At 39.5% G+C, this 26473-nt stretch overlaps 1 protein-coding gene across 10 annotated transcripts in view; it reads left to right on the top strand.

The window, feature by feature from the left end:
• The window catches only part of LOC136857259 (uncharacterized), a 124658-nt gene that overhangs the window by 44905 nt on the left and 53280 nt on the right, over positions 1–26473 (top strand). For all 10 annotated transcript variants that reach the window (XM_067135759.2, XM_067135760.2, XM_067135764.2 and 7 more), the window contains exons 3-6: positions 2977–3277; positions 5588–5737; positions 5823–6041; positions 18958–19177. In XM_067135759.2, coding sequence (XP_066991860.1) covers positions 3203–3277; positions 5588–5737; positions 5823–6041; positions 18958–19177 — 664 coding nt within the window. In that variant the 5' untranslated portion in view covers positions 2977–3202. The remainder of the gene's footprint in view (positions 1–2976; positions 3278–5587; positions 5738–5822; positions 6042–18957; positions 19178–26473) is intronic.

Here is a 26473-nt window from a genome sequence, read left to right as displayed (position 1 = left end):
CTAGTCAATACTATATAGTTTTACGTCCACTTAAGACGAAAGTTCACGTAAAAGTATATAGTATTAACTAGGAGGATTAAAATTAGTTTTGTACAATTTTGTAAGAGTCCGCCTTTGTGGTGTAGTGGTTAGTGTGATTAGCTGCCACCCCCAGAGGCCCGGATTTGATTCCCGGCTCTGCCACGAAATTTGAAAAGTGGTACGAGGGCTGGAACGGGGTCCACTCAGCCTCGGGAGGTCAGCTGAGTAGAGGGGGGTTTGATTCCCTCCTCAGCCATCCTGGAAGTGGTTTTCCGTGGTTTCCCACTTCTCCTCCAGGCAAATGCTGGGTTGGTACCTACCTTAAGGCCACGGCCACTTCCTTCCCTGTTCCTTGTCTATCCTTTCCAAACTTCCCATCCTCCCAAAAGGCCCCTGTTCAGCATAGCAGGTGAGGCCGCCTGGGTGAGGTACTGGTCATCCTCCCCAGTTGTATACCCCGACCCAGAGTCTGAAGCTCCAGGACACTGCCCTTGCGGCGGTAGAGGTGGGATCCCTGCTGAGTCCGAGGGAAAAACTGACCCTGGAGGGAAAACAGATTACGAATGAACGAACAATTTTGTAAGAAGTTTAACCGTCAATACGGATTCAACACTGAGATTCATAGTTTGTAATCAAGGTCTACTCTTAACCTTCTAGGTAATATTCACCATAGTGGAGTTAGGCTGGCAACTGAAGCTTTCTGTACTACACCCATTCCCACCCTACTTTCCGAATCAAGACTTCCACCTTTACGAATAAGGCGATAGCAGGTACTCCTCACATACGCTGCCAGAATTAATGAAATGCTGCAACATTCAAGCTCTAGTACCCAGTACCACCAGAGGTACCAAAACCGGTCGAATGCCACATGGCCAGTTAGGATTTGAATTGATAGCTTGTTTCATGAGTTAGATGTGGCTATCAGTGGTTGTACTAAGTGGACCCATAGCAAAGTACCTCTGTGGCCAGCTCCGTGGCTGGATATTTGGCTAGATCTTCTCCGTGGATTCAAGATGAACACAGATGCCTTTGTTCACTGGAGGTATTTCCAGGACTTCATTCACCAGTATCCGGCCACATGACATGTCTTCACAGATGCGTCTAAAATCACCGAAAGTGTGGGATGCTCTTTCGTCTCCGATAATATTATCATGAAGATCTCGCTTCCCAGTGCCTGTAGCATGTATACTGCGGAGCTTTTCACCATCTTTAGAAGGTCTGCAATTTGCACTGGGAGATGAGAGAGACCACTTTCTTGTGTGTACCAACTCCGTAAGTTCTGTGCCGTCTATTGACACCTGTTTCCCATAACACTCACTGGTACAGCAAACTCATGACCTTCTAGTCAGGTTGTGTGATGCTGGAACCAGAATTACTTTCGCGTGGGTCCCAAGCGACGTTGAGATTGCAGGGAATGAACTTGCAGATGAAGCTGCAAAAGAAGTGGTACTTTTACCACCTAGACTTGTGAATGTACCAGCTAGGAATATTTGTTCCCAGCTATGTCGAACCATCTTGGCAGCTTGAAAATTGAAGTAGCTGGCTATCCAAACTCCCAACAAGCTGAGAGCAATTGAGAAGACAACTATCATGTAGCAGATCTCTTTCTGGCATTTACGGGAAGAGGCCATAGTTTTGTGTAGGCCCTCCTAAAGAGGGAAGAAGCCCCCAGTGTGTTCTTGTGTCGACTTCACCGTGGCCTGAATCCTCACAGAGTGCGCCAATCTGTCTGGCGTAAGATGGAACCTTGGCCTGCAGGAGACTCTCAAACTCATTCTAGCTAATGACGAGACTACTGCTGATCTCGTCATTCGTTTTGTGCGTGTGAGTGGATTAATCAAGGGTATGTAAATTTCAAATGTTCTGATACTCGGGGAACTTACTTTCCCTTTTGATGCGATTGTGATCTTTTCGGCTTAATACACTAATTTTTGTTTTAATTTTGAATTCATTTTCAAAAATCTCTTTTGAATAAATTATTTTATTTTATTTTCCACTTAGTTTGTTCAGAGTCGATAGTTACCTTGTTGTACTTCCTCTTAAAACAAAAATCACCACCACCACTACCACCACCTGAATTGTTTTTAAATGACTTGTATCTTTAATTTCATGCATTGCACTGTTTCTGACTGGGCTTTAATGCAAGGATTTTCAAACCTTCCGTTTCCTTTTTCATCAGGCTTTAGAGGAGCACCTCTAATATCAGTTATATTTAACGCAGTCATTTTCTTTCCACTGGGGGCTGAATAATATTTACTCTAGCACCGAATAGATGAATGCATGTCTATTTCTGTCTGTATCAATAAAACATAAATATAAACATTAATATTTCATAACGTTAACGAGACAAGTCAACTCAATACTCTAAACTGCAGAAATGTTCCTATGCATCATGATCCATAAGATCAAGAACAAAAGAAATCCGAGAGCAGGTGGGAATAGGATACTCCCTAGTACAAAGGATCCAGAAGGCAGGACTGAAGTGATTTGGCCTTGTGTGCTAGTAGTACTACAAGAAGGAAATATGAAAGAGAAGTAAAAAGAGAAAGACCAGTTGGCAGACCCAGAGAAAAATGGAGTGTTCTAGTAAAGAAAGATGTCGAGGAGAGCGGACAAGATTGGGAGAAGGTTATGAAAGAACATTGGTTCACAGACAGAGAAGGAGAGGGCTTGTACGCCACACCTGGGCAACTGGAGATGGTGAGCGATGATGATGATGATGATGATGATGAATATTCATACATGGAGAACTGTAGCTAATTATATTGTTTATTTTAGAGATACATAGCCATTTTTTAAATTCATGCAAAAGCTTTTCTTAAGTGTCAATCTTGTCTAACTTAAGTTTTAATTTGGTATTTTATTTTATCATCCATTTTTCTTCCTTTTCTTTAATAGTATCCATTCCTTTTTTTTTTTACATAGATTTTGATTAGGATTTTGTTTTTGTTACAGGGTCAGAATATTGAGGAAGAGAAGAAAACAATGGTTTCGGTAAAATAACATTTACTTTTCATTGCCTTTTCTAAATGCTCGAGCTCAACAGACATTAGAGTTGATCTCAGAGTTAAAGGAAAAGGCGAAGAAACGGATAAACTAAAGCAAAATCAGTACAAAGGTCCTGAGGGACAAACGTGGGTGTGGCTGATAGCTTTGAGTTGTTTGTCACACTTAAACTACCATGCAGCAAGAAGGAAAGCCAAGATTTTTGAAATTCCATCTGGGAAGTGTGAGAGGAGTGGCTTTCAGTCCAAGGGTAAGTTGGTTATCCTCATTATTTTTCTGAAAAGACTTAATAGTTTAAAAACTAAAAAGATGTTGGCCATACTGTGGTGGTGTGGTATCAAAGGTAGGCTACTTCTATCATTTATCGATATGTATGTTGACAGTCATTTGAATGTAGAATTGTTCTTGGCTCTGAGTAGTTGCAAAGGTTAGACAAAGCTATAGTCTTTCATCTTTATTGTTCAGAGTTAACATGGATCATTTATTAACGTGCAGGCATGAAATATAAGGTAGAATTTAATTGAGTGGAAATGTATGCATTTTATCTTATGCCGAAGACTTAGTTTTGATAATATATGTTGAAGATTTGCATTCCTAATACCTTAAGATTTGAAAAGAATTGTAGTGATTATTATATGAATTCAGCATTTCCAATTAAAGGGATGTTTACTGAGAGGAGATAAGATCAAAAATGTACTTACCACTTACCTTACCACTACAAACAACCCTGCAGGACCTGGCCTGTTGTATAATTCCTGCCCACTATTCATTCTTTTTGGGCTTGCTTCTCCGTCTTTCTATCCCCCATCCTGCTGAGGTATTCTTCACTATTTTAAAAAAAAAAATTTTTTGCTATGGGCTTTACGTCGCACCGACACAGATAGGTCTTATGGCGACAATGGGATAGGAAAGGCCTAGGAGTTGGAAGGAAGCGGCCGTGGCCTTAATTAAGGTACAGCCCCAGCATTTGCCTGGTGTGAAAATGGGAAACCACGGAAAACCATCTTCAGGGCTGCCGATAGTGGGATTCGAACCTACTATCTCCCGGATGCAAGCTCACAGCCGCGCGCCTCTTTCTTCACTATTATCCAGCCATCTTTTCCTTCTTCTTGATTTTGTAAACTTCAGCTGCTCTGTATTAAGGCATTCTTTCTTCATGCCCTAACCACCTTAGTCTTCTCCATTTTGTACCAGCTACTACGTTTGATCTGTTATGAAGAACAATATTCTTCCTTATTCTCCATTGTCTATTGTTATTAACAGTACCAAATATTGTTTTACCCCCATCTTCTCAGCAGTTCTTCAGCCACGATATGAGGCAATATTTCTGAGTAGCATAGCTTCAGATTCCTACAACACCTTTGGGATTTGAACACTTTTTATAATACACAATAACCAGGTAGTTTAGAAAATAATTTAAATTCTTTTTACAATTGGCTTTACGTTGCTCCAACACAGATAGGTCTTATGGCGACTAGGGAGAGGAAAGGCCTAGGAGTTGGAAGGAGGCAGCCGTGGCCTTAATTAACATACAGCCCCAGCATTTGCCTGTTATGAAAATGGGAAACCATTGAAAACCATCTTCAGGCTACCGACAGTGGGGTTCGAAACCCACTATCTCCCAGATGCAAGCTCACAGCTGTGAGCTAACCGCACGACCAACTCACCCAGTAAAAAATCTTTAGTAGATAGGAAAATATAGGATACCTATAGCAGTAATACTAGAGACCAAGTGATATGAAAGCAGAATCGTACAGAGAGGATGGTATACACTGATGTGTAATAGAATAAAAAAAAACAAGTGTAGGAGGCAGCGCAGGCTTTCAAACAGGGCATGGTGCCAAGTATGAAATACAAAATTGGAGCAGATGGACTATGTCAAGGTACTTATTCTCTCTGAATGGCAGTGTTAGTGAGGAAAATCAAATGTGGGTGTAGGAAGATTAATGCTATAGGAAGGAAATGAGTTTGCTGATCAAAGTAGTATTATTTTGCCATGTTTTTTTAAGGCCATTTTTGCTGTATTGGAGTGAAAGCAGGGTATACTCAGCATATCTTGCATATAAACTAGAGATAGCAGACATGAAAATACTGACCATCATTGCTAACAATGTGTGGATGGAGAAGAGCTGTAGGTCAAGTTACAAATTAATGAAACTTATGTATGAATCAGCTTTGATAGTGCAGTCATGTGAGGCAAATGGAGGAAAGTAGGTTACATAGGGTCTGGGTTGCCAGATGTCCTGATTTCCAGATAGAATTTACATGTCCCTTAAAAATAAACTTTGGTACAGGTATGCTAGAAAATGTATCCCTCTTTGGCAATTCTGAAATCTGGCAATCCTGCATAGGGGGGGAGATGATTAGATTCTCTTAATTTCAAGGTAGGAAGTGTAGCAGTAGAAGAGACTATGGTGTGAGGTGCAAATGGATGTTTATGGAGGCATACTCATTCATGGAAGCTTACAGAGAATGCTGAAAGATGTTATTCTGTAATGTAAATGTGTGTTATTGTTGGTTTTTATTTCAATATAATAATAAGATATTTGTTTAATTTTAGGATCGTTACTTGTTCTGCTCTGGCGCTTACGATGGCAAAGTAAATTTGTATTCTGCACTGAGAATGGAACTTCTTATGTGCTATCAGATCACAACTATGACCTTGGCTCGAAATGTAAATGCAGTCAGATTTACATCAGATGGCTCGAGGGTATGAGCATCTTAAATTATGTATGAAATACTTGAAAATATCGTGTGTTTTTTGGTGGTAACCTAAAGTGTTTTTTTTTTTCCAGATCCTAGCAGCTACTACTGCACGTCGCTTAGCTGTGGTTGATGTTGAACGCGGGGAGCAGTTATTAGCATACGACAACTGTGCCTTCAGTGGCCGAGACCGTACTGGATTGGCAGCTGACCCTATCTGTCCTAATATGGCTGTATCTGTTGCTGTCAATGGAAAAGGGCTCACTCTCCTCGATCTTCGAATGCCTCTTCCTCTGGATTTTGTGTATGATGTGAGTTCTCAGTTCATTGTGAAGACTTCCCATGGGAGATACGAAGTGGATCAAATATAAATGGGAATTTGAATGTACCGCTGCTCTTGGGTAATAATTCTGAGGTGGAGCTTTGCCAGGATTTTGGTGGGGATGTCTGGAGAAGGGGTTTGCATGCGTGAACGACGGTGGAGTGCTGGGCTGCTTCAGTACACATGAGTGAGCAAGAGGTGCATACGTCTGTTGCACAATGAACCGTTATCAAATTTCTCGCAAAAGAGGGCACCAAATCTTCTGAAATTTTGAGATGGCTCCGCGCACAGTTTGGGGAAGAAACACTTCCACAGACTCCAATTTGTGGCAGGAAGAGCAGCTGTGGAAAATGAACCTCATGAAAGAAGACTGTGGACAAGCATCACTGCAGACCACACCGTTGGCATTCGTGACATTATTAATGAAGATCGTCAAATAAAACTTTCGCAAATTGTTTTAGGTGTGGAAATAAGGTACGGAAATGTTCAAACCATTATCTGAGATGAACTCCATTTCAGAAAATTGTCTGCCAGGTGGGTTCCTTGTCTCCTCAAGTAGGAACAAAAAACTTTACGCCAGGAAGTTTGTCAGAGACTCCTGCATCGCTACAAGGATGAAGGAGTGGAGTTCTTGCATCGTGTTGTAACTTGTGATGAAACTTGGGTGCATCATTACACCCCAGAGTCAAAGTAAGCAAGCATGGAGTGGCAGTGAAAAGACGAAGCAGGTCCGGTCAAGGCCCATCTGCTGGAAAGGGGCTTGCAACTGTTTTTTGGAACTCTGCGGGCGTTTTGCTGGTGGATTTTCTTCATGAACAAAGGACAGTTAACACAGCCTATTACTGTCCCCTTTTGGATGAAGCAAAAGCTGCATATTGCAACAAGCAATGTTGGCAACCGATCCGAAACATCATTCTTCTCCATGACAATGCAAGGCCGCATACTGCCGCTTTAACACAGGAAAACTGGAGGAAATTCAATGGTCACCTCTGTAACACCCTCCGTACAGTCCAGATTTATGCCCTGCGACTACCGTTTGTTTGGACCACTCAGACAAGACCTAGGAGGAGACAGTAGTTCGATGATGATGATGATGATGATGATGATGATGATGATGCAAGTGTAGAAGAGTTTGTGCACACTGGCTCGCACATGTCCCTCTTCTTTCTATCAGGAAGGCATAATAAACTTACGTATCCGATGGAGAAAATGTGTATCGAAGGCAGGACATTATGTAGAAAAGTGATCTCTGTATGTGTATTTTTTTTAGTTGGTGCAATAAATTTAAAAAATATTTCCCATTTATATATGATCCACCCTCGTATAAGAAGTAGAAGAAAATTCAAAGGCACTTCAAAAAATAAGGTCACAGGAGCAGGAGTTTGCATGGAGAAACTTTATTTTACAGACAGATATAAGGATAGATAGATAGATAGATAGATAGATAGATAGATAGTAGTAGGGCATTGATGCTCATTGCTATTCAACATAGTCACCGTTCTTGAACAAGCACTTATTCCAGTTGTACAGCAAGGCATCGATATTGCCTTGGAAGAAACTGTGTAAGGAGGTGGAAGGAGTCGGCTGTGGCCTATGAATAAGAACTGTCCTGACATTTGCCTGGAAGTGAAAATGTGAAACCACACCATGAAGCTATGCTATGATGGCATACTGAATGGCCGTGTTGTCGTTGAATCGCTTATCACCCAGGTGCATCTTCAGTGGTCCAAAGAGATGGAAATCACTGAGTGCTAGGTCGGGGCTGTAGGGAGGATAGTTCAGATGATTGAATTCCTCGCCAAGAGAGCGGCAGTGAATGCCGCCAGTTACTGTAACGCACTGGAGCATTTGCGGATAGCAGTTAGCAGAAAATTGCCCAAGATCGTGCAAAATGGCAAGGCAAAATTAAGACCGGATCCTGCACAAGTGGAAAAGAAGAAGAGTAGTAGAAAATGACGTGGACTTCTCTCAAAGGTGTCGTGCTGCGCTACAACACCATACCATACACAAAAAACAGCACACAAGAATTGTTACAAGGCTTCTAGTGGGATCTTCCCTGTAGCCCTGACCTGGCACCTAGTGATTTCCATTTCCACGGATCATTGAAGAAGCCCCTGGTTGGTAAACAATTTAACAACAATGGTAGATTGAAACAAAACAGGCCACAGTGCTAGTTGCAAATAGAGGATTGCAGAGACACTTCGTTAAATTGCAGGGACTTGCAGATGAACGCTGAAAAAACAGTGTATAATCAAGATGTATGAATTTTTTAAATTCTGAGCAAAATGTCTTCAGGGCTGAGTGGCTCAGGTGGTTGAGGCGCTGGCCTTCTGAGCCTAACTTGGCAGGTTCGATCCTGGCTCAGTCCGGTGGTATTTGAAGGTGTTCAAATACATCAGCCTCGTGTCTTTAGATATACTGGCATGTAAAAGAACTCCTGCGAGACTAAATTCTGGCACCTTTGTGTCTACGAAAACCATAAAAGTAGTTAGTGGGATATAAAGCAAATAACATTATTGTTGTTATTTGAGTCATCAGTCCATAGACTGGTTTGATGCAGCTCTCCACGCCACCCTATCATGTGTTAACCTTTTCATTTCTATGTAAGTGCTGCATCCTATATCTGCTCTAATCTGCTTGGTCTACCCTTACTGTTCTTACTGCCTACACTTCCCTCAAAAACCAACTGCACAAGTTCTGGGTGTCTTAAGATGTATGCTAGCTTTCTATCTCTTCTTCTCGTCAAATTTAGCCAATTGAAATAATAACAATAAGTTATTTTATTAATTTAGCCCTCTAATCAATACAATAAATCTTGTCTTTGTTGAATTACATTGACATGTTAATTAAAAGGGTACATGTTTCGCCTTACATATAGGCATCATCAGCCATGGGTTTAACCATGAAATAAAATCAGGCACCTGATTTACATATAAATAAAATAAAACTAATTTATAAAAAGCCTTGAAAAGACTTGAAAGAAAATTAACATACGGTAAAAGACTAGTACAATGTTGGTTTTAAAGACTATGCTATGAGTGAGAAGTATACATTTGGTGAAAGTATTTGCAATAGTGACATTGGAAGACTACTATTATAAGTAAAATGAATAAAGCAATGATTTGTTATAGATAAGTGGTAAATAAAATGATGTTGACCGACTAGCAGTTTGAACTAGATAATAATGAGAATGACGATCAAAATCGTATTTTTTAAAACATAATGTTGAATAAAATAATGTTGAAAGATGGTCAAGTGACCTGTAATTATTTGTTTACCTAAGATAAAAGTCAAAAGTTAGTAGCATATGGTGATGATATGGTTCACTTTGATGAGGAAGTACAAGGTTGTAGTTGAAGGTTAATAAACCATGTTGATATTGGACCTTATGGACAATCTCATTTGATATGATGTTATTACATTAAGACAAGTAGATCATCTCATTTGATATGATGCTATAACATTAAGACAAGTAGATGGCCCATTCTTTAATCGCCTGTATTACTTTATGCCCGCTTCATTTTTGGCATTCTTGTACTTACATTCTTCATCAATCAGGTGTAGTATCTCGTGAGTTATCCATTAATTCTTAGTTGATCTTTCCTTTCCTTTCTTCCTAACATTTCTTTATCTTAAAAATATAAAACGGAAAATTTAACAACAAAATACCAAAGAGTAATGAATGGGTAACCCCTTTGATGTTTCACTTTCGCTATGACTTACAGTAAAGCTTTGTTTATACGTTTTTCAAGCACCCGAACACAAAATATGTGTATGTGAAAAACGTGTAAATGAAAGTGTGGTTACAGCACTGTGTACAGGCAAAGAAACCTCAAGAGTGTATTTAATTGAAAATTATATATTTGTGATAATACGAACTCAAAGTGTACATCGTACAAAATTCTGTCTCAAACTACATAGAAAAAATCAGTTATTTTAGATTGTTTGTTATTGTCTGTTGCTACACTGTAAACTGTGCCCTCAAGTCACGATAACTCTGATTATTTCATCAGATGCATTCTTATGTATCAACTGCTTTTGATAGTTGTACCTCATTAAAACACACAGGAGTTGTCAAAGATTGACCATCATCTCCTCCTGCCCTTCTCCTGCTGAATGCCTTCAGCAATTTCAATGTCTGCTGATGGTTGTGGGTACTGTAGTAATGACATTCTTGTCAATGTCAATATTTATCAAACAATACCTGTTCTTCCAATCAGTCCAACTTTTTGTCATCACAGAGAGACCCTTTTTTGTTGTTGTTAGAGTGAAAGCCATATCTTTTCAGTTTCGGTTTAGTTAATCTATAACTGTTAGGTCAGAACTGACAAAACTAATTTATGATTAAATAAAATTTAGAGAAAGGTGAAAAAGAAGTAACAAAAAATAATTCAATAAAAAAATAGAAAAGAGAAGGTGACGCTCCATTGCCCGACCAATAGTGTACGTGGGTATTGTTACTTAGAGAAGGGAGTGGGTAGTGGTTATCTTCTTCTGAGACAGACTATATATACTTCTGCTGTATATCAAGAGTGGAGGACTGGTTTTATGTGGTACACCAGTGGTTTTACTGTAAGTATCGATGGGTTAGAACGAAAGGCTTACAATTTAAATTGTGCACTTTTCAGATTTTACCATCAATATACAGCTTATTTTGACCTCTACGACCTCTGAAAGTGTTACAACATGAAATCTAATGTATTCATGCCAGGAAGCACTTCTAACGGTTTTCGTTGTTCTGAAATTAGTCACTCCGCTTTATTCGAAAGGGTCATTTTAAGTTGTAACTCTTTTCCAGATTATAGTACACTGATTGACAGAGCAAATGCAACACCAAGAAGGAGTGGTTCGAAAGGGATGAAAGTTGGGGAAAAAAACAGAGACGGCACGGACGAATAATTGATGTTTATTTCAAACCGATATGCAGGTTACACAATGCGCACGGCATCGACTCAGTAGGATGTAGGACCACCGCGAGCGGCGATGCACGCAGAAACACGTCGAGGTACAGAGTCAATAAGAGTGCGGATGGTGTCCTGAGGGATGGTTCTCCATTCTCTGTCAACCATTTGCCACGAGGCTGGGGCAGAGTTTGCAAACGGCGTCCAATGAGATCCCACACGTGTTCGATTGGTGAGAGATCCGGGGAGTACGCTGGCCACGGAAGCATCTGTACACCTCGTAGAGCCTGTTGGGAGATGCGAGCAGTGTGTGGGCGGGCATTATCCTGCTGAAACAGAGCATTGGGCAGCCCCTGAAGGTACGGGAGTGCCACCGGCCGCAGCACATGCTGCACATAGCGATGGGCATTTAGCGTGCCTTGAATACGCACTAGAGGTGACGTGGAATCATACGCAATAGCGCCCCAAACCATGATGCCGCGTTGTCTAGCGGTAGGGCGCTCCACAGTTACTGCCGGATTTGACCTTTCTCCACGCCGACGCCACACTCGTCTGCGGTGACTATCACTGACAGAACAGAAGCGTGACTCATCGGAGAACACGACGTTCTGCCATTCCCTCATCCAAGTCGCTCTAGCCCGGCACCATGCCAGGCGTGCACGTCTATGCTGTGGAGTCAATGGTAGTCTTCTGAGCGGACGCCGGGAGTGCAGGCCTCCTTCAACCAATCGATGGGAAATTGTTCTGGTCGATATTGGAACAGCCAAGGTGTCTTGCACATGCTGAAGAATGGCGGTTGACGTGGCGTGCGGGGCTGCCACCGCTTGGCGGCGGATGCGCCGATCCTCGCGTGCTGACATCACTCGGGCTGCGCCTGGACCCCTCGCACATGCCACATGTCCCTGCGCCAACCATCTTCGCCACAGGCGCTGCACCGTGGACACATCCCTATGGGTATCGGCTGCGATTTGACGAAGCGACCAACCTGCCCTTCTGAGCCCGATCACCATACCCCTTGTAAAGTCGTCTGTCTGCTGGAAATGCCTCCGTTGACGGCGGCCTGGCATTCTTAGCTATACACGTGTCCTGTGGCACACGACAACACGTTCTACAATGACTGTTGGCTGAGAAATCACGGTACGAAGTGGGCCATTCGCCAACGCCGTGTCCCATTTATCGTTCGCTACGTGCGCAGCACAGCGGCGCATTTCACATCATGAGCATACCTCAGTGACGTCAGTCTACCCTGCAATTGGCATAAAGTTCTGACCACTCCTTCTTGGTGTTGCATTTGCTCTGTCAGTCAGTGTATATGATTTAAGAACTATGTACACACCAGTTTTCATAAAAAAAAAAACATGTAACAAGTATATTTTTGAGAGATAAACATGTAAACTGTTAAACTCTTTTCCTAAAAAATCATCATTTGAATTGTAACCCTTTCATTCTTGGCCATCGATATGTACTAGCATTATCAATGATGGTCAAAGTTATCTCCGTACTGGCCATGAAGGCTCTTGGAGGGGTGGAAAGTAAAGGCTTCCACTATCCGTAACCTCGGCACTTGGTGGGGTAGAGTGGTTAGCTTGACGCCTGGCCACCTTTGCCCCCAGGAATTAACCTGGTACTCGTTTTTGGTGTAGGCTGAGTGAACCTCAGGGCCATATGCACCTCCGGAAGTGGAATCTCGTTTCTTAAATTTTATGACTTCCTGGCGGGGATTCGAACCCATGTCCTTCTGGGTGAATTGAGTACACCTTTACCGCCTCGGCCAGGTAGCCCCTTCAGTGATGGTAGATCAGTCTAATAAAATGAAAGGTTGTCTTCCTTGTTCAGTGGTGGACAAGTCATTCTATAACTGCCTTGGCTCCAGTGCTTTCACAAGTCAGCAGGGGTCGAATTGTTAATATGTGACAGACACATGTACCTCCAGATCAAATTGCACATGGAATACCATATACAGTATTTCGTATCAGTGATGCATTGTTTTAAATTCCCTTAGGATGGTTGTTTTGTGGTTTCCCATTTTCACACCATGCAAATGCTGGGGCTGTACCTTAATCAAGGCCACAGTGACTTCTTTCCCACTCCTAGCTCTTTCCTGTCCCATCGTTGCTATAAGACCTATTTGTGTTGGTATGACATAAAGCAAATTGTTAGAGAATTATTATACAATTTGAGATATTTTAATTGGTTGAAGTTCCTAAAAGTTTTATTTTCATACAACTTATCCACCATAAAATCATCTAAACCTTGGAAAAATATTAAGGACATAGGTTTCTAATTTATTCTTCACTGTCTCATGCCTTTAATGATAAACTGATCTCCAAAACTTTTAAATAACCTCTGTGCCACTATGTTTGAAGCTTCAAAATAAGACACCTCATTGTACCAGTTTATCTTTGGTCTCATGCATTGGGAAGGACAAGCCAACTCTTGCTTTGTTACATCTACCTGTCATAGTTTATGATGATGTATGGATGTTTGTTATTTTTAGCTATATAGAGATGTAATTAGGAAGGAAATTGAAGAATGGGCTGTGCTGGCCCATGATTGTGAATTTGATTTTGCATATCAACAGATTTTCTGTTATGTATCTTGCATTCATTTTGTGTGTTAGTGATTTCTTTATCATGGCATACGGGAGGTTGTCCACTATCATTACAATAACCCAATATAATGTTGTCATGTGAGTTGGGCATCGGATATGCTATAACCATTATTGTTCACCACATAAATGAGGTGCCTAATATCAAACACAGACATGCGCCACCTATATCAAAATTGAGTTAAGGATTGATCCATATAGCATTTTTAATGCTCTCTCTGAATTGATGGTCCGTGTCTTTCATAAACGAATATTTGTACGTAATTTTTAACATAGAAATATGCAGTTTCTTTCGTAATCGGACACCTCCAGATGTAGTGTACCATACCCAGGGGTAAATACCCTCTAGGACGATGCCTCCATTCCTGTATGAACATCCGACTAACTCAGGGTTGGGTAGAGTGTGGGTAGGTTGTCGGTTGGGTCAGGATAAAAAGTCGAAGTTCTACTCTAAAATATCAATCAATGACAGGAAATGGAGGTATAACACGAATGAGAAACAATCATAGGGGGTAAGATGGTTTATTGATAAATATCCCCGATCATATTACGAGAAAACAATTAAATCAAGAAAAAATAATATGTCAAAATGAACTCAAAAAAATGTAGAAAATAAATGGAAATCAAAACGTTACTTGAATGATAAGACAAAATTTGAAATAAAAAATCAAGTTCAACAAAGAACATTATATACATCAAGACTGAGCTGCTTCTTATAGTCCAATGTTTATATTGTCTGGCAGCAAGTGTACGCAAACACTGACGTAGTATTTCCGTATGGAGTTACACACTATCGCATCACAACGATACGGTTTCCAAATTTAAGTTAAATCCGAGAGTCGTCGAAATACTACCGTTAAATAAAAATTACATAATAAAGAAAAGTTACTACGAAAAGGAAAATAATTAAGACGCAATGGACGCTATGTAAGTTATGCAAAATACTAGGGGCATATCCTATACTATATTTACAACAATTCAAATAAACTAAACACATCTATATACATCGGATATCGAGTAAAATCTTAAATGCTACACAGATTCTAATGTGAAACCCGGTTCACTGCAAAAGATCCAGACAGAACTAGATAAACCAACAGTATTTCAGCACTTGGGCTATTCCCTTTAAAACAACGAGACAAGGTATACAACCACAAATAACAAACATCAACCTGTAAGGGAAAGACATATAAATAACCCTTGATATCATGAAGAAAGCAATGGGCAACATTGCCTCCTTCTGCTACATTTGGGCGCTCAACTGTGCGGTCATCCGTCATGTACTTCCGGGTAGATTACGAGCTGGAAAGAAATGTTGAACTCAACATTATGCTAAAGTTTAGATTCTGTCTCCCGAGGCTGTCACTAGGAAGTTTCGTCTCCTTCACACCTACAGATAAACACAGGCCAGAAATCAGCTTGCCATGAGATAACGCCTTTCGCCGGCTACACGGAAACTCACGTATATTCATACCTTCTTAGCATGCTTTTACCATTGAATATCATCAGACTCAATAGTCTGGAGTTAATACTGTCCATTCTGATCACAATATACACTCAGAAGACACTTAGCAGGCACACACATCTGCACAATATTCTTTCTCTTGTCAGGCATACAATCAGCCTGCATCAATACATTATAATTCGGCATGCAATCTTTATCTCATTATTTCTCATAAATCCCATTGGCCTTCCACATTATGAGACTCAGTTCATGTCCTTTACAGACCATCAGGTAAAACAGAATCCAACTTAACTCAAAGATCTTATTTTAACAGCGACGTTCTGCAGCTCCTTCAGTCAGCTTCCGTAAAATCATGCGTCATGCAGAATATCTATACCTGTCTCTCTGAATAACCGAAATGAAATGAACTAATACGTATTGAACGTTGTATAAAGATGAACCTGTCAGTCTAGCCCTTCTAGCATATATACAAGGAAAACTTGGAATACCCTATACTAAGTAACATGCGTAAATAAACAACAACTAATCCTATCAATCCCTCATTTTCCCAATCATCTAATCATAAAGCAAAATGAAAATAAAATAAACATGCATTATTCTCATATCCGAATCTATCATATTAACAAAATCAAAACAAACGCATGCCGTCAGGCTTACTTTACATGAAAATTAAAAATTCTATCTACACTGCCCTGGTACCTTAACATAATTTACATATCATGCCATAAATAACACATGCGTCTTAACTGAATTCCATCCGACGACTCTCGAGATACCAGGATAGCAGCTTACATCCCCGCTGATTTAGGGATTTACTCCATGTTAATCACAGCATTAACATGTGAGAATGCACTTCTTTCTTCTGCATGCATCGCCATCATCTTGCTGGTAAATACTCCACTGGAACACAGAAGACTATGGTTGACAGTATCTTCGCTGCTTAATGCTACGAGCCGAAATACCCTTTCTCTTTACAAAATCAGCTAAACACACTGATATAATTATGATACACTTCACTTAAATGGTGAGAATACAGTTTTAAAAGCAGCACACAGTTATCCACGGAAGTTCCTCGAAAAACGCGCCCGTCGCAAAGTAGTGAAACAATAGCACGTCTCCACTACACTTGCTACACATCGGTCACTAAGCACCGTCTTTATATATTGAAAGTAAACTCTGCCAAAATATACTATTCCATTTACTCAAGAACAATAAAATCTTCCAACTGCACAATTTAAAATATCATTGAGAACTAGATACTGTTACTGGAATCACGATCACCAATTCAGAGTTTGTGCTTCTGCACTATCCAAGCATTTAACACAGAGTGACGCTCTCCAGAGCTAGGGTTACTGAGGAGGCTTCGGTGATGCCATATTAATAATGGGGTTCCCGGGTGTCTGAACCAACCACCAATCAGAAAATTCGTCGTATATGATGACACAATATTTATTGTGATATATTTACAAAACACAGCTCAAACACTAGCAAATCGCTTCCACCAATTTTTGTATTAAATTTCCAAATATATCTGACTTCTGAAACTGTGGAAAACCGATTACCTACAGAAACTGACTTTAGCAACTGAGTACGTCGGTCATTCTGGAATTAAGATTTGGCGCGGTGTGGCCTCCATGTTTCCCAAGTCCTTAATTTTCATTGGCTGAAATATATTGCTTAGTCAGCATCTACTACACGTGTCGATCCTTGCCAGCCCTTGGTTACGCCACCCTTTCTCACGGTCATACGGAAATATGAAGCAATGTCCAGCGACTCACTGTCTTGCTCAACATCCGGTATCAACTATCTTGGGATACGATGCTTTAACATGTTAGACTGTAACTTTCATGAGTAAATTTTACATATTGGGTCAAATAATACTCTAATTATTATTATGGGCCGGCAGGATATGGCTCAGTAGTTTATATCAAAAACGGACATGACCATTTCAGCCAATCATATTTCTACAAGTGACATAAAACTGTCATCGCGACCAGAGAATTTTTATCGAGATCTTAAGGAAAAGAGAGGAGGACTGCTTTTTAATGTCCTACGATTGCCGAAAGAATCTTGTTTTGCCAAAATTAAGTGAACTTTTGGCTTATTATTCCAGACAACTCTACTGTTACAATCTATCTGTTGTAATAGGCACATCTCAAAGCAAACTGTGCCCTGACAATGCGTCTGTTTATACGTGGCTGGAGAATGAGGGAAATAAATCATCAAGCGAAATAGCATCAGCGGTTGTCAATGAGTTACGATCTAATGATTCACAAGGCTTCAATCAAGTTGATTGCTTATGGCTGCGCCGGCCACAGTAAAAACATTAATATGTTGGCGATGTGTGCAAAGTGGCTTACACCGTATGCACCATCCTCTGTTGATAAATTAAAACTGGCATTTACTGGACACTCATATTTGCCTCCAGATAGGATTTTTGGATTGATTGAGAAAGACCTTAAGAAGATGACGACCATAGCAAGTCCTGATGAATATCTTGAGGTGTTCAAAATGTACGGCACAGTGAAAATGATTGGACAAACCTTGGAACCACTGAATTGTAAAGAACAAGCACAGATTTATCTGAAATCTGCTAGTCAACTTCATTTCAAGATTTCAGTGTAAAAGAATTGTACTCAGGAGCACGAAAAGAGGCAATGTTGTAGTTAAAGGTGAGGTAGGCTGCTATTTGGAAACAGGTCTTGAGCGTAAGATCACGAAAACATGACAGGTAAGTCTAATATTAATGAATCCTTTACCTACTGATATTGGCATGAATGTAAACACACAGAAACTTAAAGATGTTGACAAATTACTAGGAAAGCACTAAAGAAAAGATTGGAAATTAATGCTCTGTTAAGTGGTATGTCGAAGTCATCGATAAGAACATTTGTAGTGAAAATGAACAAGCTGTTAATGATTATTTATGAATGTGATTGTTTTGAAGACCCTTGTGATGAACCAGAGGTTATTTGCCCAGAAATACAGTGAAGCAAGAACTGAAATGAATGTTAAAAATTTAACAAAGTATAAGAAGAGCCTTATTTCGTTCATATTTTATATTTCTTTTAAAATGGAAGTTTACTTCCGTGTCATCCTGCAACTTTCTTCCAAGTATTGGGATAGTTTGTTTCAAAAGTGGACAATTACATGGATGTTTGTATCAAAAATGGACAAAAGCCAATCTCGGTTTTAGAAATGGACATCGTCATATTTGAACGTGTTTTACATTGACTTAGACTGAAATTCCTTAGTGTCGACTATGATTTTCTTGTTCGTAGGGCTCGAAATATGACACACACAAATTTTCACACATGTAACGTGGGTTTAACATATATAAACAAAAATGTGGCTGTACTGAAAAATTAACAAAATGGCTTTTGTCCATGTTTGATACTAGGCACCTCAAATAGTTGTAGTGGACTTCAGTTTCAATTTGTAAATGGCTCAATACATGTCAGTTTTGTTGCTGTCAGGTTTCATATTTTGGTCTAATACTTGTTATTAAATATAGTGTTTGAATGCATCAGCTATAATCTGTAAGACTACATTTTAATGTTACCATTCATAGGAAAGTTACTACTGCCTGTAAATTACACCTAAATACTTTGTGTGAGAGAATTTTGATAAGCTTGGCAGTGGGGGGGATCTTGTATCTGATGTGAAGATGGAAATCAAACCTGTTTCCAGCTAGATAGCAATTGGACACTTTAATACTAGACAAGAATTTTGGTAAAAATTAATTCCTGTAATCTAGAATTTTAGTTGTTCATTCTACTTTCATCAGTAAACATATGAGTAACTGAGGGTAGGTGTTGTCAGCTCTTACACTCAGTTATTAATGGCTTATTTTGCACTTGTTTTGTTTGTATATATTTAAAAGCTTTTGCTATAGATACTCATTTTTACAGTCCAGTTCTCTTCTTTTCAGCTGCATGGAAGTGTTATTCGGGATATAGTGTTCATGCACCCATCATGGCCTTGGGCGCGAGGGCAGCAAAGTACCTTGCTGACTGCTGGTGGGGATGGAACCTGTAAGGTGTCTACACTAGATGGTAGAGTGCTTCATGCATTCCAGACTGGCCATCAAGTAAATACAGTTTGCCCTACTCCTGAACCATTCAATCTAGGAGCAGAAGATGGCTTTTATAGTGAGTTGTAATTTACCAAATTTATAACTTAGCATATTAATACAAATGGACAATTTTAAATTTATGATAGGAAGAGAAAAGGATGTGAAGAGTACCTGATGGATGTATTGCATTGAATAATGCAAGAAAACTAACATACAGAAAATCTTGCTTACCTGACCATCCTAATTTGGAAAACGTCTATAACCAGGACTCTTTTTCTAAAAAAATGTTTAGCGGTTCTCTTGTTGAGACTCAGCTTAATTGGTAACCAAAAAATTTAAGTTTCCCTTGTAAGAAAGAGGAAGGTGTTGGTGGTGGTAATAATAATAATAATAATAGACTTGTATAATAGAAAGTACTTTACATCACAGCAACTTCCAAATTGGCATCAATTTGTCATTGCTACAGTCATCACCTTTCTCTCTTTATTCTTCGTGGTGGTTGCAAGATGTCTTCCTTTCAAAAACCAGGAGTGTACATAATAGCTGTCATGACACATCAACCATCTTCATAAACAGGATACAGGTTACAGTAGAAAGCCTCAGTGAAGCTCTTGTCAGTGTGATAATCAGATTCATTTGAGAAAATCCACGTACATACTTACTGGGGAATATGGGAACATACTTCACTGTGTTGACAAGAGGAAGAAGGGATATTGGAATATTTTTCATCTGTGAGATAATCCTAGAAACCTCAAATGATTTGTCCTTATGAAAGCTCAGATTGACTACACATTGAATTTACCATATTTCTGCCTCACTATTAAGTAATTCCAGGTTTATCTGGCCAAGGCAGTTCTCTTTCCATTCTTCCAGGTAACAGCAACATTTGGATAACACTAGTAACCGGAAGCTAATACTAGTGTTCACTATAATTCAAGAACATGACTAGAGATATGGTAGCAAATTTAAAATAAAAAAGCCCAAAAATACAAGAGATAAATGTTAAAAATTTATCTTTGAAATAAAGGATTCTCTTTTTTAAGCCCCTAAAGTTTAGGGATACTTATCCCCCAGTATTTCCTCATAATAAGAACCCTAGCTATAGTATCATTAGTATATGTGGTTGAATAGTTATTTTGGACGAAGTAAAATTGGCCATTATACAATAGCAAAGTTAAATGTACATGATTCAATTAATATATCTTGTGCAGTGTAGAGTGTAAGATGGTTCCTCCTGCCCAGAATGTGTAAGAAATCTATTAGAATAAAAAATGTGCAAGAAATCTATTAGAATAAAAAAGAATAGATGTAAGCATGACCTTGAGCAAAGTGATGCTAATTGCTACCTAGATTTTCCTCTGTGTCTGATCTAGGAAAATATTTGTTTCATATGTTAGAGGAACCAGATATAATTTGAGTCTACTTGTTCTCTTTCATATTCCTTTGTGTTAAAGGAGTATGGTTCTTTCTCATTCATCTTTTGTCAAACAAAAGCTGCTCTTTCCTGTATGTCTTCTTTTGTTCTTGCACGGTATATACTAACTAAAAAGTTAAGAAAAGTGGGAAATTTAGTGTATTGGCCAGGATATAAGAAGGCCTCGTATATGAGGTGACCCTGAATTTTAGGAAGTATTTAATAGAATAATGAATTTAGCCCATAAAGAAATCTAAGAAACACATTTTATTTTAATGTAAATTGTTGTGAGCTTTTCTCACTTTTATTATGTAACTTTGATAGGTGACCAATTTATCGGCATAGGAAAAAAAAATTTGTTTGTGGCGTCGACCTCTGTAGATCTTTTCCCACTATTTGTACCATATGATATGAACCTGTGTGTAATTGTAATTGCGGAAGTGTAAAGTGTTGAATTTGAGAAAAGGAATGTTAAGGACGACACAAACACCCAGTCCTCAGGCCAGGGATATTATCATTTACAATTAAAAACCCCTGACCCGGCCAGGAATCGAACCTGGGGCCGCTGGATGACAGGTGGACGCGTTGCCACCTACACCGCGGGGCAGGACAATTTATCGGCATAATCTGTTGAAGGATTGTGCAATAGTAGTACGACATCATAAACACAGTTCTGAACAACACATCATTTATTTTCACCACCTGACGCTTACCTTAAATTCAGTTACCACTACTTTTAATTCATGTTCCACCTTCATTCTGATAATATTGTAACTTATTGGACAATCCTGCTTTCATTTCTCTTACACAAATCCAGTAACAAGCGCCTCAGATTCGTTAAATTTTCCTGTCTTTGGTTCTATCAGTGCCTTAAAGCACCAGCATTCTTACACTTCCCTTCGTCATACATTGCACTCGAAAACGCTGAACTTTTTCGCAGCCTGTACGTTATTAGCATGTTTTGCCTTGCATAAAACCCACAATATTTAACTGAAGTGACGAAGATACTCTCCTTAGTGACCAAAACTAAATGCGTTGACATAATGACGCCAGGCCAAGCAGCAGTAGATCATAAGCTACAAAACGGAAAAGGTTGTCAAAGTTCAGGAAATTTTGGTTAATTCTTGACTGCTTTGCACGTGATGACTCCCACTGCACAAGCCAGTACAGGGGAATACAAATAGACCTCCTGAAAATGAGTTTTTTTTTTTAATGTAAGGCTGTGTCTATAAGAAGACAATGGTTTTTATAAATACATTTTAACATTAGAAAATAGTTTTAAGTAATTGAATCCAGAATATCTGGGAGGATAATGTGACTGCAGATAATATCTTTCTTTTATTGAAGTCATCCATATTATGTTGTGACAGACAAAAAAATCTATTGCTTTGTTCCAACTGGAACTGAATTGGAACATCATCTGGGCTTGAACTTGTGACCTATACCCTGGAGAGTATCAAACAGTTTATAAATTGGTTGCATTATTCCATTAACTTATTCTATTGTGGATGTAAATTCATTTCATAATCTTGGGGACTGTTGGGGTTGTTATTTTTAGGTAAGGGTCAAATGATTGCATATTTCCAATTTGAAGGATAGACCCCAGTCATGAGTGAGTTAATGATATACGTGACTGTTGGAAGTATGATGTCTGTGATTCCTTTTAAAAGAGCAGCTTCATTCCTTTGTGGCCAGTGGATCCTGACTTTATTTCACTGAAGATGCTCCTAACATCACTTGGGGTCACATAAGAAAAGTAGAACCGAGCTCGATAGCTGCAGTTGCTTAAGTGCGGCTAGTATCCAGTATTCGGGAGATAGTACATTCAAACCCCACTGTCAGCAGCCCTGAAAATGCTGGGGCTGTACCTTAATTAAGGCCACGGCTGCTTCCTTTCAACTCCTAGCCCTTCCTTGTCCCATTGTCGCCATAAGACCTATCTGTGTCGTAAAGAAAAAACAAAAAGTAGAACTGCTTGCCATTATGTCTTACTTTTAAGGATGTTCTGTTAATTACTGCTGCCCTGGTCTGTTCGTCCATCTGAGTGGATCGTGAGCTAAAACTTGTCTTGTTTTTACTTAATCCTATTTTGTTAAGAGATTTCCAAATCTGAGCAGAATTTTGAGTGTTCAAAATGTCATATGAGTGGTGTATTTTAGCATTTCTAATTAACCCATGTGAGGGCGCATGGAATGTTAGAACGTCGTAGGTCGCTCACAGAGTTTTTCTCCGTGATCATAAGAAAGACGAATAGAGCTTCACTTATGATATAGTTGTGTCACCATTGATATTATTTATAGCTGGGATATTACAGTAACATAAATAAATAATCACACGCGTCATATGTCTGCGTTAAACCAATGTTTTTGTACCTTTTTCAAAATTAAACCTAGAATTGTTAAAATTTATTCTAACGGCAACATATATTTTATAAAGCTATGCATATTTTACAGAAGTAGTAAGACGTAATTAAAACAACATGTAAACATAATTATTGTCTACTGCAACAATGCATGACGTAACTATAGGATAAGATATCTTCACTGAAAACGATGTCCGGCTCCATGGCTAAATGGTTAGCGTGCTGGCCTTTGGTCACAGGGGTCCCGGGTTCGATTCCTGGCAGGGTTGGGAATTTTAACCATAGTTGGTTAATTTCGCTGGCATGGGGGCTGGGTGTATGTGTCGTCTTCATCATCAATTTATCCTCATCACGATGCGCAGGTCGTCTACGGGAGTCGATTCAAAAGACCTACACCTGGCGAACCGAACTTGTCCTCGGACACTCCCGGCACAAAAGCCATACACCATTTCATTTCATTGAAAACGATGAATGTCATAAGAAACAGATATTTGTGCACTCACTAACTATCACATTTGTTAACTCTGATTGTTAGTGGTAAATTGTGGTAATACTTTATTATTTTTCTCCAGATCTACAGTAACAAATACCCATTTGATCTGTTAAATGAGAAAAATAACAGTGACCAGCCTACGCCAAAATTCACTCTTTCAAACTCCACATACTGTACAGAAAAAAGAAAAGAAAAGTAATACACGCAATAAACAGAAATGAACAAAACAAAATAATAATAATAAGAAGAATAATCAAACGTACTCCTTGGACATGCCATGAAATCTCTCGGATACTCCGGAAACGTAACCCCCAAAGTGAGGGTCACCGCGGAAGTCATCCTCGGCCCCTTCATGCCACGTCCAACATCTCCCCTGAATATGTCTATTGTCTTTCCAGAATATGCAGTTTAAATAAAATATAATTAAAAGACATAATAAAGTTGAAATAAAATAAGCAGTGTTAAGAATGTCAAAGACCTTCATGCCCCTCCTGACTAGACAAGCAAACCTTTGCACATTCCATTACTCCTACCTTTCTTCTACTTGGCCCAGTCGGGGTTGCTGAGTCCAGACTTATGTTACATCACCAGCCGGGCATGTGTACCTCATCATAATGTCTTCACTACACTTACATTCTGCCATTACGTATTCTGCTCACGTTGCAACTTTATCCTTGTACTACTTATCTGTTCCTGCTCATCATATTCAACCATGTTTAATCAATTTAATTACCAAGCCATACTCCAGATTAAATTTGCCATCACGTCCACCAAACAAAAATTTACCAACCCTGCCTAAATAATATACACAATCACTCTTCATATGCCCCCATATGTCAACTTTCCAATCTCATACCGTCACTTACAGACACCTACCTCCAACTCCACCTCATAACACACCTCAAGACATTATATCCCTCCACATACCATTTCACCACATACATTTAACACTCAAACAAACACCACTTCTCAATTCTCATCCCTCTCAACACTTAAATTCTGCCATTACATATACCACCACATCTCCATTTCCACATTTCAGCAATAAATAAACACACTTCATTACCTACCAAAAACTCCATCCAACTCCACAATCATTCACTTACACTTAACACTCCCAATCAACTCTAAATTATCTTACTATATACCAATTACAACTTACTCCACTAATTCACTATACCTATTATACCCACACATACCACCATCACCATCTAATTCACTATACAGACACCTACCTCCAACTCTACCTCGTAACACTACATCTCCATGCTTAGATTCTGCCATTATGTATACCATATACCTCCAAAAACATTATACCATTAACCTCCCTATACAAACACATACTTCATTACCTACCAGAAACTCCTCCACTCCACAATCATTCCTTTACACTCCAAATTCACTATACAGGCACCGATACTACATCAACTTGCCAATCTCATACCACTACTTCAATCTTTTCATCATCAATCTCCTACCGCCACCTCAATCTCTTCACTATACAAACACATACCTCCATACTACATACCAATTACAACTTACTCCATTAATTCGCTACCTACTATAGGCACCATGCGTGTCGCTCTAGCGGCCGGGCAGAGAACAACACGTGAGAAAGACTCCAGACTCGCAGTAGCTGATCCGTTATGACTGAGCGTGTAGCTACTCCGATGATAATGGCAGAGAAAAGGAGATCAAGTAAACGCAATTGTTGTGTTGTCGGATGTTCCAATACGGGAAGTGAAGTACAATTTTATTGTTTTCCAAAATGAGCGATAGAAGTGGACCGAAGGAGGCGATGGATACAAGCAGTTAACCGAACAAAGTAAGGTCTACACATACGTACTGCACATGTTTGCAGTAAGTTCAATTGATCCGATTTAATTTAATTTCGGTTTTAATTTTTAGCACTGATGGATCACTTTGGCAACCTACGACTTACTCAAGAATATGTAGTGCACATTTCATCAGAAACAGAAGATCTGGCCATCCACTAAGTCCAGCCAATGTTCCGACAATATTTCCGGATGAATACAAGAAGAGGAATGTGCCGCCGGGACCCAGCTTACAGCGCTTTCACAGACAACTCAAGCGATTAAAAAAGGAAGAATCAGACGGAAAATGTTTAAGTACAGTTTGCCCAAGTAACATAACCAAGGATGCATCCGTGGGAACAGATGCATCTGATTTTCATTGTTCAGACTTCATGTTTTCTTGTTCACTAAATGAAAACGGCGTAAATACACAGGCATGTATTCCACTTAATTTCGGTTTGGGAGGGAACATTACGAAACATGATAAAATGTGTGGAATGGAAGACGATCATGCAGATATCAAGGGTCCAGGTTTCCAAGGCAACAGGTCCATAAGGAACAATACACAAATGCGTGATTGAACAGGTGTGAACTTCAACGTCTTTGGCTTGCTGCTTGCGTTATTAACAAACTGTAACGTTTCGAAATTATGTAAAAAAACAACAACCAGATTATCGATTTTCCTAGTGAAAATGAAAACCGTACTGTCCTATTCTGCTTTGAGAGTGCTATTCGGAGTTCACAGGACAACAATTTCACGTATTTTTACGACCGTGCTTATGCAACTGGCACTGCGTACGAAACATTTCATGTTCTGGCCCAGTAAGGAAAGTGTTCAAGAAACAATGCCTCCAGTATTTCAGAGAAATTACGGTAACTGTCGAGTCATTATTGACTGCAAGCAATTTAGGGTTGAACAGCCCCCCAAGTAGATCAGAGAGTATTTCTAATCTCATTCTCAATACAAGGGTTGCAGAAGTTTTAATTGCAATCACGCCTAGAGGTGTGATCGCCTTTAAACCTAAATGTTACGGTGGAAGAGCTAGTGACCCATTCATAACAACCGACAGTGGTTTATTAACTTTCCTTCCACCTGGCGACGAGGTCATGGCTGATGAATGATTTCCTGGCATCAGAACTAACTTATCTGGCCGCGGTGCCATAATCGTGACACCACCGTTCTTACATGACAAGAGATTAACAGCTGAGGAAGTTGAGAGCAGGACAATATTGCGAGTGTTAGAATTCGCGTAGAAAGGTGTATTCAAAGAATCAAAATATACAATATA

This window comes from Anabrus simplex, chromosome 1 (genome assembly GCF_040414725.1).
Source record: "Anabrus simplex isolate iqAnaSimp1 chromosome 1, ASM4041472v1, whole genome shotgun sequence".
Taxonomy (NCBI): domain Eukaryota; kingdom Metazoa; phylum Arthropoda; class Insecta; order Orthoptera; family Tettigoniidae; genus Anabrus; species Anabrus simplex.
This window is presented reverse-complemented; position numbering and strand designations above follow the sequence as displayed.